This window comes from Notolepis coatsorum (genome assembly GCF_963971535.1).
Source record: "Notolepis coatsorum genome assembly, chromosome: 6".
Lineage (NCBI taxonomy): Eukaryota > Metazoa > Chordata > Actinopteri > Aulopiformes > Paralepididae > Notolepis > Notolepis coatsorum.
In genome coordinates, this window is record NC_140170.1 from 179,513,472 (window position 1) to 179,528,594 (window position 15,123).

A 15,123-nucleotide genomic window follows, 5' to 3' on the forward strand; every position below is an offset into this window, starting at 1 on the left:
GGTTCTTAGGGGGGCCATGTCGTTTAGTATTGCTGAGAATTTGGTTTTGAAACCAAGCCATGTTTCGTCAACCAGTGTACCATTGAGTTCATCTGACCAGTCCAGACTCTCCAGTTCAAGGTTGAAGGCCTCGCTAGAGTAGGTTTTGAGGTCTCTAGATGTGACTGTTTTGTGGCAGCCAGCCTTTTGTTTTAGTTTTTTTCGGGTACAGAATATCATATAATGATCACTTAACCCACATGCTATAACCCCTTTATTTGAGATCTTGGACTTGTCGGAGGTCAGAATGAGGTCAATGGTAGTCTGAGTTGATTCACATACACGTGTGGGTTGGGTGATTAGCTGGCTGAGGCCATGCAGATCACAAAACCTACTGAAGGCCTTGAAGACGGGTGCATCTTTTCGTTGCATATCCGTGTTCCAGTCTCCAATAAGAATTTTGTCTACATCCTCAACTCCAGTTAAACACCCATCCAGTGTATCATAAAAGCCACTATGATCTGGCGGCCTGTAGACTGTGCCAACCAGTAGGGATTTCGCCCTTTCGAATAGGATTTCCACCCATACAGTTTCAATTGATTTATGATTCAGGTCATTTCTGTTGATGAATTTGGTGTCCTTGTGTATGTACATACAGACACCACCTCCATGTTTGTTCCTATCATTCCTGATTATTGAGTAGTTCTCAATCTCTATCTCTGGATCTTTTACAGAATCGTCGAGCTTAGTTTCTGAGAAGCACAGTATGTTTGCCTTACCATTTATGAATATTTGTTTGATTTCATCCAATTTGTTTTTTAAGCTGTTAATGTTAATGTGAAAAATGTTCAGTCCATTGGCATTGGTTATTTCATTGATGTTGGCAGGTTCGAAGTATTGTCCGTTTGTGATCTGTTCCTCTGTGTTGTTGTGGGTGGGAAGGGGGGAGGGGGGGGTCGGGTCCCGCGCCGTGCTGGAACAACAAAGAAGGGGGGAGGGGGGGGTCGGGTCCCGCGCCGTGCTGGAACAACAAAGGACTCGTTCCTGGTTGTTTTCGTTGTTAGCTCTGCTAGCTAGCCGGCTATCGGGCGTCGAGATGTTTACATCCCGCGTCGAGATGGTCGTCATGGTTTCGACCCTCGGTTCACCTCCTCTCGTCACTGCCTCACGTGTGCTCGTCTGCTGTGGCGTCATTGGGGGAGCTTCGCCGCCCGCGCTGTGGATGTAGCCACAGGTTGCGTTGTTGATGCTGTTGGTCGCGATGGGAACCTCCATCGCTTCTTGCTGTAGTCTCTGGTTCCGTGTCATTACGGGACCAGGGTTCTGATGTATGTCACCCGACATGAGCAGATATAATAAAAACATTGATCTCTTATTACACTTGCCTGCCGGGGGTAATTTCTTTCGTTCCGGATTTGCAGTAAGTACTGCGTGGATCGCCGTGGCTCCGAAGGCTGGATGTTTCCTCTCCGTGCCCGTTAACAAGTAGAAGTCGCAATGGGACTGTTGATTTACGTTTTCGCTACCCTCCACTTCTGTCTGGAGTTGCTGCTTGAGTTGTGAATTCAGGTACAAATCCATAATCCACAGGAGGGAAAGTAGAAAATGCGCAAAGTACTTTTTTGTTGTTGCTCTGTTGCGTTGGCTGTTGCGTTGGTTACGGGAGCTACGTAAAATGCGACCGTCCATGTTGAAGCCGGATGTTTATAAGGTTAAAGCCAAGAAGCCAGCGGCCAAGAAACCAGTCACCGCTAAAAAGCCTAAGAAGCCTGTTGCAGCTAAGAAGGCTGTTGCAGCCAAGAAGTCTCCCAAGAAGGTAGCAGCCAAGAGTCCCAAGAAGGTAGTAGCCAAGAGTCCCAAGAAGGTAGTAGCCAAGAGTCCCAAGAAGGTAGTAGCCAAGAGTCCCAAGAAGGTAGTAGCCAAGAGTACCAAGAAGGTAGTAGCCAAGAGCCCAAAAAGGCTTTTTCCCAAAAAGGCTCCAGCGAAGAAGGCTGCCAAGCCCAAAGCAGCTCCCAAGAAGAAGTAAGCGTCCAAGCAGAACATTGTTCACATCAAAAAGCTCTTTTAAGAGCCAACCACCATTTCCCATGAAGGAACAATGCATTCTAATGTAATAGTATACATTGAGGGGAAGGGGTCTTCTAATTATACAAAACATGTATTTCATTTTTCGATCTGTAGTTATTTGAACCAGACTGGGAACATTGAGTCTCACTCCTTCCAAGCCAATTTGTATATAATCATAAGCTAATTAATGATTAATTAAAATATAGATCAGACTCCATATCACATCCATACAAGTGGAAATGCATAAATTGCTGCCATCATGGTGCATTTGTTACCATGTAATGTCTGCTATGGTACTGTTTCAATGAGCCGGAGGGCTGGGTGATATGAATCACAATTATTGTCTAAAATGTTATATATAGTTACAATATATTGCTAAACTTTCAGTCTAGCCGACTGATCAAATCAAACCACGGCAGAACGATGCATTAGTTACAATGGATTACAAAACAACACATTTCCTCGTCAACATAAAGACTTTAAGTATTCATTCTTCCCATTTATGGAAACAGTACATAAGCACAATTGCATGTATTCAGACCGGTTTGGTTAATTTGTCTTGTCAATGTTGCGCATGTAATTAGTCATTAGTCTTCTTGGTCAACACACCGGAGTTAGTTTAGTTCCTCTTCATTACGCACAGCCAGCTGCAGATGACCGGGGATGATACGTCTTCTTCCAGTGAACTAATCTAAAATACAGATGTATATTATTTAGGTCAATAGCATACCCCACCCTCTTCATCTTATTTATATATTTGTCTCTGTATAACACTCGAGAAGGAGGTCTGAACTATACCTGTAGTGTGCTCAGTGCTTTCTGAAAGGACAGTTATGAAATATTAGTACACTACCCACAAAGAAGCTTTGTTCTGGTCAAATTACAGCATAGCATACTGTAAGGACAACAACAACAAGGTAGTCGGTCATGGCAGATACATGAGACTATCTCAGTGTAGCAACGCACAAGTATGCATTTATATCACATACAAACAATATATTTCACTAGCAAGGCACAAGCATCCATTTATATCACATATACAAACAATATATCTCAGTATAGCAATGCACTGAGCCACATGAAGTTGATAAAGACAGCTTCATGGGCCAAAACCAAATGTAGGGATCTGAGGTTTTTAATCAGAGCAAACATGGAAGAATGACACAGATGAACAGATGGGAATATGTGGTAATTCAGTCATGTACTGTACTTGACTGACACGGTTCCCAGAGGAACACTGGTCTACTTCAGAAAAGGGGCCTGCCTGCTACAGGAACAATTCAGAAGAATCAAATTAGAAGTTTTCTTTTCTTCATTGTCACACACACACTTTTGGCCAGTTAAAAGACAATGTGGATGCAATTTTCATAATTCCAAAATATTCTTATGATTCTTATTGTTTTACGATCAATGAAGTCCGGTTGTGCACTACAGTGCACATCTTGTAAAATATGAATAGAGTTAAGTAAAAATATATATATATATATGTTAAATGTTTAAAAAAAATAATACAAGTGACAACACTTTTTCCCCTGGTTCTCAGGATGATGTATTATATTGGGAAAACAGCACTTCCTCAAAACATGTTCAGACGTAAACCTCAAACCCTCCCTCCACATTTGTCCCTGCGCGCTTCTTGGTCTCAACCACGTCCTCAGAGAGGGTTCAAAGAAGCAGGCGGTTGGCCAGTTGCTACATTCGTTTGTTTTCTTACATACGTTACAATGAGTGGAAGAGGAAAGGGAGGTAAGGGACTTGGTAAAGGGGGCGCTAAGCGTCACCGCAAAGTGCTTCGTGATAACATCCAGGGAATCACCAAACCCGCTATCCGTCGTCTGGCTCGTCGTGGCGGAGTGAAGCGTATCTCCGGTCTCATCTACGAGGAGACTCGTGGTGTTCTCAAGGTCTTCCTGGAGAATGTGATCCGTGATGCCGTCACCTACACCGAACACGCCAAGAGAAAGACCATGACCGCCATGGATGTGGTCTATGCTCTGAAGAGACAGGGACGCACTCTGTACGGCTTCGGTGGCTAGACTTCCATTCAACCCTAACTATCCAAAACCCAAAGGCTCTTTTCAGAGCCACCCACCTTATCACTGAATGAGCACACTTCATATGTTTATTAGTGAAAAGTATTAAACTGAGTTGTCTCGGGCATAGCACCGAATTTGTTTTAGCATTTAATTTAGTCCAGTCACTGATGCAATGCCTACGGTTCCTGACGTTGCTAGGTTATTCCTGCATTTAAATTGCCATCTAACTACAGTGTGTACATATAATGTAAAACTAAATAACTGATGGTGCTTTTAATAGTGAGAAGACGACCGTGAAAGACGTTTCAGTGACCAGTACACTTAGGCCATGGTTAGACTGATTGACAAGCTAAAAGCAATTGGTTTTGATAGTTTATCAGTGAGCTGGATACAATCCTACCTGGAGGGGAGAGAACAGATGGTGGAGGTAAACTGTACCCTATCCCCCCCCCTCACAGGGAATTGTGGTGTTCCACAAGGAAGCATACTAGGACCACTACTGTTCCTAATTTATGCAAATGACATGTCGTCAGCTTGTGACTGCAACTTGTTCCTGTTTGCAGAAGACTCAGCCCTGCTGGTCTCTGACAAGAACAAGTTACAGGTTGAAAAAACCCTCAGGTTGAAAAAACCCTCAGCTCGGAACTAGGCAAAATCTGCATATGGCTCGCCGACAACAAACTATCATTACACATGGGCAAAACAGAGTCCATTCTCTTCGGTTCAAATAACAAACTCAGCAAAACAGACAGCTTCTCAGTTACAGTGGGTGACAATATTGTCACAAGGAAAGATGAAATTACCTACCTGGGTTCCATCCTAGAGGCTAATCTTTCCTGTGACAAAATGGCATCCAATGTAATAAAAAAAGTCAATCAACGAACTCGATTCCTGTACCGGATCTCCTCCCTGGTAAACAAGAATACCCTGAAGACTCTGGCAGGAGCACTCATTCAAGGGTACTACGACTATGCTTGCACCTCATGGTACCAAAGCACCTCAAAGGCACTAAAAACCAAATTACAAACATCTCAAAACAAACTAGTCAGACTACTGCTTGACCTGACTCCTAGAACCCACCTCACCCCTGCACACTTTGCCAACCTAGGATGGCTTAGAGTAGACGACAGAGTACAGCAACTTGCAATGGGCCTGGTCTACAAGATACACTACACGACCAAGGTACCCATGTACATGTCAAAATACTTCCCAAAGGTCAGTGAATACCACGATCACAACACCAGAGGGAGCTCCACAAATCATGTAAAACCCAGATTCGGCTCAAACAAGGGACTAAACACGTTTCGCAATTATGCCACAACAATGTGGAATGCCCTACCCAAAGCTGTAAAGGAATGTGAATCACTACCCACCTTCAAAAACACTCTCAAAGAACACCTACGGGAGACTGCAATTCAAAACTGGCCCCTACAAATGTCCTAACCCAGTTGTACAATAAAGACCAAGCATGGCTTTGTCAGTATTCCAATGTACAGCCCCACCCCACCTACCCAACCTCCTCCAATGTACAGTCTCTATGTCAAATGTATGTCAGTATTCCAATGTACAGTGCCCCCCCCCCTACCCAACCCCCCCCCCCCCCACCTCCAATGTACAGCCCCACCCCACCTATCCAACCTCCCCCAATGCACAGTTTCTATGTCAAATGTATATACACTCTTCTTCTGGATTTTTTTAGTATCACAAACAGTACTGTATTTGAAAATCTGGTATGTCATAAATGTATAGATGTAGCAGTACTGTCTATCTGTATGTCATGTGTGTCATATGATGAATTGAAAATGGGGGACCCTGATGGAAACAAGACGAAAGTCTTTCTCAGGCCTGCATCCTCTTAACAATTGTATGTATTGAGCTGTACTGTACTGTACCCATTCTGCAATCTGTTAATAAACTTTTCAATCAATCAATCAAGACTAGTGTATTTGTGGCATTTTTTTATACGTTTTTGAATACGTTTCATGTCCCTATTACACAGAAATGCGTTTTTTGGCGTTTTTTGTGGATACGGCTGAAACGCTAAATTGTGTTTGCGTTTTGGAGAACCGCTAAAAAACGCGCCGACAACAGCGTGTAGTCTGCACGGAGCCGTTGTTGCGAAAACGCCCATGCGCAGTAGATACCATCTGCGTGCCCTTCCGGTGACAACAGTGTGTGTGTGGGTGTGTGTTTGGGACATAGCTCCGTGTCCCAAATAGCTTCAGCTACCATGTGTTGTCAAGTTATTGTTATAAGGACCCCAGTCCAAGCTACAACATTCCCTTAACAATTGTTTGTATTGAGCCGTATTGTATTGTACCCATATGCAATATGTTAAATAAAGTTTACATCCATTCATTCTGCTAGCATTACCGATTGCATGAGCAGCTGGCTAACGTGAGCTATCAGGATTCAGACCCTGTTAGCTCAGAGCTCCTCTTTCAACTTAACAAGCATTAAACAACATGGCCCAGTCATCTATTCACCTTTGTTTAATACACACAGCGTTGTCTCTAATGTTATCTAACTACTGATAGCTCGCAATATCATCAGTTTGGTGCTGGCTAAGTAGCGTGAGCTAACGTTAGCTTCTAGCCACAATGCTATACTGTTATAATGGCATACTCCATTGACGTTAGCATGCAGCTAACAATGCTACCGATCTTTTTTTAGACTAAACTATCCGCTCTTGGTGGTCACTTGTGTTGATGTTAGTTTTGTTTCATCAACAAATGACAGGCAGAACACACAGTGAATGTATCCGTTTTGTTTATTGCACTTTTATTAGGCTTTGCTGAAAAAGAATTGCTGCATTGGGTAACTAGGCAAAAGATGGTGGCCGCCTTGTTGACATTTGCTTTGCAGGCACATTCAAGTTCTGTTGAAATTGCCTTCATGTTTGCCACCTACTGCCACCTACTGCTTTGGCAGTGTACTACATCAGTGTGCTCAGGTGACAAAAACGGAAAAAAAAACGAAAGTGTAACTCAAGGCGCACGACGTCGCGGAGAAACGCATATGACAATGATACGAAGATGAAACAAAAGGTGTAACCGCAGCCTTAGTCTCATCTCATGGCAGGGCTTCCTGAACATGTGAACAATTACAATTAAATTGATATGCCTCAAGATTATTCGTACAACACTTTGTAAGTAATATATTAGATTCAAATCTATTGAAATCATACAATGCAATTACAGTACAATGTAAAGAAGGCATCAAACTATAGTGCAAATATAACAGTTAAATGCAATAGTAATATGCTATGTATACAGGTGAATAAACTAGCTATAAAATATATAAATGAGTACAACTGAGTAATAGTGCTAAGCAGATGTATGTACTGTACAGAGTTGTAGTATTAATATGTACAGTGATCAGCTATAAAGACACTATGGTACATACTGGCAAGCAGGGTAAGGGTAACGAGTAAGAGTAGGAAAGGAATATGTACAGATATAGTATACAGGAACAAATAAAATAAACATTTTGTTTGGAAGTGTGGATTCGCTACTTGTAGGCACTGGAAATCTTTTTTTTACAAAACGCATAGTTTAGTTATTATACAATGTTTACGCAATTTTAGTTTATTTGATTTATTTTAAAGGGACAAATACATGGTGATCTAATGCCTGTATCAGTGTAATACAATGAGTTGGTGTAGAAAGTACATGAATGCCCTTATTATAAATCCCTAAAGGAACAAATAAAATAAACACTTTTGTTTGGAAGCTGGATTCGCTACTTGTAGGCACTGGAAATCTAAATGGCGCTAACCTATTTCAGCACCATGGACAGTACCGGACCACACTGACGAAACCATTTTGGAAATGGGGAAAGCATGCAGGCTTAACCCAAATGGAGTCCAGACAAGGAGCAAACATGATAGTTCGGATTGTATTTATTTTTAACCATAGGGTCATATGTTATGTTAGTTAGTTCTTGCCATTATGAGAAACTACGTTTTAGTCTTCACTTCAACAAGAATAATACGCTGGTGTGACGAAACTCTGGCCATACTAACGCAGAGGCGCAGTCGTTGCTGATTGGTCTCAGCTCTGGGAGTTCGTTACTCCGCCTACATCTCACACGATTATTGGAGGACTGGTCTTTTGGAAAAACCGCCAACAAAACATCTCCCCTGATTGGGTGAGAAAACACAAGTCTGACTGACTATAAGAGGTCTCTCCAACTCACTGCATTCATTTTCTAACTCGTTTAACGTAAGAGAATAATAAACATGTCTGGAAGAGGCAAGACTGGAGGAAAGGCCAGAGCTAAGGCCAAGACTCGCTCCTCTCGCGCCGGGCTTCAGTTCCCCGTGGGTCGTGTCCACAGACTGCTGCGTAAAGGCAACTATGCTCATCGTGTTGGAGCCGGTGCCCCGGTTTATCTGGCCGCTGTGCTGGAATATCTGACCGCTGAGATCTTAGAGTTGGCTGGAAACGCTGCCCGTGACAACAAGAAGAGTCGTATCATCCCCCGTCATCTGCAGCTGGCCGTGCGTAACGACGAGGAGCTCAACAAACTCCTGGGAGGAGTGACCATCGCCCAGGGTGGTGTGCTGCCCAACATCCAGGCTGTCCTTCTGCCCAAGAAGACCGAGAAGGCTGCCAAGAAGTAAATTTATTTAGCCTCTTCGACAAACTCCACAAAGGCTCTTTTCAGAGCCACCCACATATTACCGAGAAAGCAATACTTTTATCTATAACGTCTTCACACCTACAATTTCCACCTGGGTGCAACAAATCACCTTACTGAATAATCTTGGTATAGTCTCTAGTTAGTCGCTTTGAACAATGCACAATTCTATACCTACATCTAATATATCATACAATTCATAATAACATGTATATAATGTTATACCCTGTGTAATCACTTCATTAAATATCGCTATCATTTCATATCGCTATTGCACTACTCTTGTTGGATGCCAAACATTTTAGTTCTGCTGTATTATAATGGCTACATTTGAATCTAATCTAAAACAGCATTGAGTTAGTCAAAAACCCTCATTGATACTAAAATAGACCAGGAACCACCTTTGTTGTCCCAGGAACCCACATCTGAGAATATGTATTGGATATGATTTAGTCCAGAATTCCATAACTGGTGTGGAGATACCAGAGGAGAGTGAACCCAGAATATTATCATAATACATTATTTAATTGTGCTAACTTCTAGTGGAGAAGTGGTTCACAGCCATATAATTAGAATGTCCTTCTGTTTTTAACTGAATCTCTTTCATTGTTTTCAAATTATGTCCCGGAAATTAACACGATTTAATTAATAAACAAGGTATAGAGATATGTGATGACGTCGATGTCACTATTCAGATCCTAATAATGCACCTGCATAATATGTGTTCATCACATCATCATTTGAATATTATGATTATCCAGATGATAAAACCTGCTTGTGAGTTTAATCTAGGTTCTATTCCCCACTAACGTTCGTGCAAGGCTGATTCTTATTGGTCAAATTTCTTTTGTGCATCATCATCACCCAATCAGAGACGGACGGAGAGGAGGTTGGGTTTACATTTTGGCGGACTTTTCATATACCTTTCCACCAATGATAGACGGCGATTTAGGCGTTGGAAAGGAAATGATAACGGCGACACAGAATTAGACCAATCGGCATAAGACGCGCCCCCACTGAACCGACAATATAAAGCCATGTTTTGTAGTATTGTGTTACATTATTTCCTTCTATCTTAGAAAGAACTAACCGAAGTAGCACAATGGCTAGAACCAAGCAGACTGCTCGTAAATCCACTGGAGGAAAAGCTCCTAGGAAGCAACTTGCTACCAAGGCTGCTTGTAAAAGCGCCCCGGCTACTGGTGGTGTTAAGAAGCCCCATCGTTACAGGCCCGGTACCGTGGCTCTGAGAGAGATCCGTCGTTATCAGAAGTCCACCGAACTGCTGATCCGCAAGTTGCCTTTCCAGCGCCTGGTCAGAGAAATCGCGCAGGACTTCAAGACCGATCTGCGCTTCCAGAGTTCCGCCGTCATGGCTCTTCAGGAGGCTAGTGAGGCTTATCTGGTCGGCCTGTTTGAGGACACCAACCTGTGCGCGATCCACGCCAAGAGGGTGACCATCATGCCCAAAGACATCCAGCTGGCCCGCCGCATCCGTGGAGAGCGCGCTTAAATAAGACTCCTCGTATATTCACTACCAAAAGGCTCTTTTAAGAGCCATTTCATTAAAGGTGCTATGCATTATAAATGTCATTTTTCAGTCTCTAGCATTGTATTATAGTAATAGGAGTTCGTATCAATGTGTTTTTGGGCCTAAATACTATATTGGCGAATTCCTCAGCTACAGCCCATCCCCTCTTTGCCTCTAGTAAATCAGGTCATGTTGATTTGACGACCTGGTGCACGTCACAGGGCGCTGTTTATAGCGCACGGTGATGTGATTGGCTCTGTGGTTTTAGTAATGCCCGCCTCCATTCTTGCTACCTGCAGGGTGGAAGGCTTGTCCAGAAGATCACTAATCAGCTGAAGCCTGATGCGGTTCCCTCGGTCTTCGACAGACAGACCGGCGTTAGCTCTCGGGACTCGGGAGCGATCGCTAGCTACTTAGCACCAGCCGGGGCCGGCGTTAGCAACCGGGAGCGTCGTTGAGCATTCAGCCTGCTGGCTACCTAGATCCACTTCAACCAGCGTCGCGGAGCATTCAGCCTGCTGGCTACACAGCTTGTCGGTGTGCTAATAGCCTCTGCAAGCTAACGGTAGCTGGCTCCAGGCTATTAGCACATCGACAAGCTGCTGGAGCTCCCGACGCTCGGCTGGTTGAAGTGGATCTAGGTAGCCAGCAGGCTGAATGCTCCGCGACGCTCCCGGTTGCTATCATGTGCAGGTCCTCTTCTCAGACCTGTGTGGCAAAGCACTGCACACGCATCATGCAAGCTACACATCGCTGCATGTTGATCAATGGTGGCCCACTCGGTGCATCACAGTGGGCTACTATTGTGCTAACAACAACCGCGGTGTCCGGCTTGTCGGCCGGCATGAGTGCTCGATTTGGGGTGGTTCTCTCCTCCTTGTGTGCCCCCGTTCTCGCGGGTGTCCTGCCGGGGAGCTTGTGGACGCGACAACAGCGGCGGCCGTAGCGTTAGTTAGCTCATAGCTATTGTGTACCACTAGCGTTACGGCGGGCTCGAGCACCCTACGGCTGCCGCTGTTGTCGCGTCCATGGGCTCCCCGGCAGGGTACCCGTGGGGACGGGGGTGTACAGAGAGGAGAGAACCATTTTGTGTCGGGCGTGCATGCCGGCCAGCGAGCCGGACGTCGGGATATGTTGTTAGCACAATAGCTACCAAGCTAAGCTATGTTAGCTTCTAACGGTGTATACACAATATGTACAACGACACAATGATTTACATTATTACAAATATGGTAACGTGGTTGTGGCTTTTACAAATAGTGGTAACATATATATAGATAGACAGTACTGCTACATCTCTATATTTATGACATACCATATTTGTATGTAACCTGAAACCTAATCTCTGACGGGGAGATGGGCGGAGCTATTTGGTGGGTGGCTGTCACTCAAAGCATTCTGCTAGTATGGTTGGAGCCAAGCCAATAATAGCCTGCTTTCATGAGGCTGAAAAATGCTGGTTTTGAGTACAAGATTAGAAATATAAAACAATGATTATTTTTGGAATAAAAATTACAGATGTGTTACATAGACTCACAGGAAGTGTGTAAAGTTGCCCAAATAGTGCTAGGAATAGCAGTGCATAACCCCTTTAACTATGAAAGTATATTCCTTATTCAATTGTGTGTGTATATATATATAACTCATTCTTTAAAACAAAACTAATCGTTTAGTTATTATACAATGTTTACGCGGTTTTAGTTCATTTTATTTATTTTAAAGTGACAAATACATGGTGATCTAATGCCTGTATCAGTGTAATACAATGAGTTGGTGTACGAAGTACATGCATGCCCTCACTATAGTTGTGAGTATATAACTCCTAAATGGCACATGTAGAACTAGACTAAATCGGTTGATAATCATCATCCCTCGAGTTCTAAAATATAAAATAACATCTTGGGGAGTACAACAGAGTTTTGGAATGTAATTCGATGAAAGCCCTGTGTCAAGAAGAGAGTAAAGCAGAACAAACTCATGGCTGAGACTCTTCTGCCCTCTACTGGCTAAATGAGAACTTAACACAAATAGTATTACTTGCATATCAACTAGAATCAGGAAGTGTCGGGGGCAGCGTGAGCCTCCCACGCGTTACTCCTCGCCACTGAGAGATCGAGCTGCGCAGGTGAAAAGATGCGACTGCTGTTACCTCAAGTACCGGAGGGGACTTGTGCTATGTATGACTTAGTCCACATTGCAGCCGGTTTGTGGGAGGCAAGAAACAGCGTTCGTGACAGGGGAGGGTTGAATTGGATGATACGAAATTGGGATGGGAGAAAATATAGAAAATGGGAGAAAAAGTGGATAAAAAAAAACGGGGTAGCTCAAAGCAATCTGCTCTGCCTTGTACCATCTTGCCACCTCTTCAAGAAATAAGTCTGCTGTTTATACTATCTCTGCCTGTGCCAGTTGGTGCACAATAAATGGCAGCATACAGATGAATGTAAATCAAAGTAAATTCTATTTTGAACATTATTATGTATTAATAAATGTAAGTGTAAATCTTACTTTCATATTAGGCTACTTGGTGCCGGGTATTTCCTTTTTAAAATTAACTATTTAAAAATGTCCTACATTTCGTTTGTACAGATATTATCATGGTAGGGGCGATGAGCGTAGCAGGACGCTAGTGGGATAGTCGCTAAAATATATATCGTTTTATAATTGTACCAACACAGATATTAGGCAGTACACACATTGTCCTGCAATACATGTACAGTGAATGCACAGCTACATTCGCCATATATTTATATCGCTGCTGCGGTCTACATTGACATTATTATTATTATTATTGTAAAGATTATCATTACAATCGCAGCCGCCTGGAGAGGCAATGTTACAAGTGTACGAGGGTTGTGTGCAAAGAGCACAGCCTCTCAATTTGCACAACGTGCACAAAATAATAATAATTGTAATGATAATCTTTACAATAATAATAATTATTATTATTATTATTCATCTCGTGATCGCGCTGTTCATCAAAGTGGTTATTGAGTGCCGGGTATTTCCTTTTCAAAATTCTCTATTGTAGCGCTGAGAAGAAGGAGTCGGAGGCGGTGTCTCGAAGCTAAACTCAATTTCTTTATTCATCAGCGTAACAACAAATCGACGTAGTCGTATCGACAGTAAAATAAGAAAGCCGGTGGCCGGAAGTGCCACCCTATAAATCGTCCGGGGGGAACTACCATTCCCAACGAGTTCCGTGTGAATTATGTACAGTCACTACACAAGCCCCCCCAGAATTCACCCATAGTCAAAATCCCCCCGGCGTGGGGGAACAATTGCCCGGCCCCTGCGTGTGCGGAAAGCCGGGGGCGGGGAGGGCGGAGTGGCATAAGCGCCCGCGCCGTCCACGACACCCGGGGGCACGAAACGGCCTCGGCGAGCGTGGAAAACCGGGGGCGGAGAGGGGAAAGCGTCGCAAGCGCCCGTACCCTCACCGACACCCGGGGGCGCTGGCATCGGTGAGGCCGCCGGTGGCTCTGTGGGCGGTGGCACCCGGGGCAACGGCGGACGACCCCTGCGGGGGGGAAGGGCCAACTCCAAAGGCTGTGAAACGTCTATGTGAGCGGGCTTGATCCTGTCTATCGACACGGTCTCCGTCCTACCGCCTGCGCGGCACCCGGGAAACGGGGGTACCATGCTGCGACGTGGGAATCGGGGTGAAGGTCTGAGCCGCTTCTCGCAGGGTGGAACGCTGGCTGGCCGCGGACCAAGGGGTTGTCGCGTCCGGAATGAAATCCCCCGGGACGCGCAATGTCTGGCCGTATAACAGTTCCGCGGACGAGGCCTGCAGGTCCTCCTTGGGGGCGCTCCTAAGTCCGAGCATGACCCACGGCAGCTTATCCACCCAGTTGCCGTCCGTCAGGCCTGCGCGCAGCGCCGCCTTCATGGACCGGTGGAAACGTTCGCATAGCCCGTTGGCCTGCGGGTGGTACGCGGTTGTACGGTGCAGCTTAACCCCCAGGCCGCTGGCGACCGCGTTCCAGAGCTCTGAGGTGAACTGCGAGCCCCGGTCGGAGGAGAGGTCAGACGGGGTCCCGAAACGTGCGATCCACGTGCTGATAAAGGCGCGGGCCACGTCGGAAGAAGACGTCGAGGCGAGGGGAACGGCTTCCGGCCATCGGGTGGTCCTGTCCACCATAGTGAACAGGTAGGTAAACCCGTGAGAGGAAGGAAGCGGGCCCACGAGGTCAACATTGACGTGGTCGAACCTCCTCTCGGGAACCACGAATGTCACAAGCGGGGCCTTGGTATGTCGGTGCACTTTAGCCCGTTGGCAGGACACACACGCGTCGACCCAGGCCCTCACGTCTTTCTTGAGCCCCCGCCACACAAACTTCTGTGACACCAACCTGCTCGAAGGCTTCCTACCGGGGTGAGACAGGTCGTGCACAGCCTCGAAAGCCCTCCTGCGCCAGCCTATAGGGACCAGCGGCCGGGGTTGCCCGGTGGAGAGGTCACAGAGCAGGGACGCGCCCGAGCCGCCAATCGCGACGTCTCTGAGGCGCAGACTGGTATCCGCTGTCCTGAGGGCCTGGATGTCGTGGTCGGAGGCCTGTTCCGAGCCCATGGCGACGTAGTCGAGGCCCAGTTGCACAGCTCCGATGACGACCCTGGATAGGCAGTCTGCGACCACGTTGGCTTTCCCGGCGATATGCCGTATGTCCGTCGTGTACTCGGAAATGTACGAGAGTTGGCGCTGTTGTCGCGCGGACCACGGTTCAGCCACCTTGGACATGGAGAACGTGAGGGGTTTGTGGTCGACGAAGGCCGTAAACTCCCGGCCCTCCAGCATGAAACGAAAATGGCGCACCGCCAACCAGAGACCTAGGAGCTCTCTGTCAAATGCGCTGTACTTGCGCTCCC

The 15,123-nt window shown here is 45.5% G+C and overlaps 3 protein-coding genes across 3 annotated transcripts; all 3 read left to right on the forward strand.

The window, feature by feature from the left end:
- Positions 1 to 3,770: 3,770 nt before the first annotated feature.
- On the forward strand, positions 3,771 to 4,082 carry LOC311231062 (histone H4-like; the record flags this gene model as incomplete). Its single annotated transcript, XM_084317532.1, has 1 exon — positions 3,771 to 4,082. The coding sequence occupies one exon, from the start codon at positions 3,771 to 3,773 to the stop codon at positions 4,080 to 4,082; it is 312 nt and encodes a 103-aa protein (XP_084173658.1).
- Positions 4,083 to 8,322: 4,240 nt separating this feature from the next.
- Positions 8,323 to 8,706, forward strand: LOC311231020 (histone H2A; the record flags this gene model as incomplete). The annotated part of the gene is made up of 1 exon (XM_084317489.1): positions 8,323 to 8,706. The coding sequence occupies one exon, from the start codon at positions 8,323 to 8,325 to the stop codon at positions 8,704 to 8,706; it is 384 nt and encodes a 127-aa protein (XP_084173615.1).
- A 1,119-nt stretch (positions 8,707 to 9,825) lies between these two features.
- LOC311231019 (histone H3) lies at positions 9,826 to 10,236 on the forward strand (the record flags this gene model as incomplete). The annotated part of the gene is made up of 1 exon (XM_084317488.1): positions 9,826 to 10,236. One exon carries the CDS (start codon positions 9,826 to 9,828, stop codon positions 10,234 to 10,236), a length of 411 nt encoding a protein of 136 aa, XP_084173614.1.
- Positions 10,237 to 15,123: the final 4,887 nt, after the last annotated feature.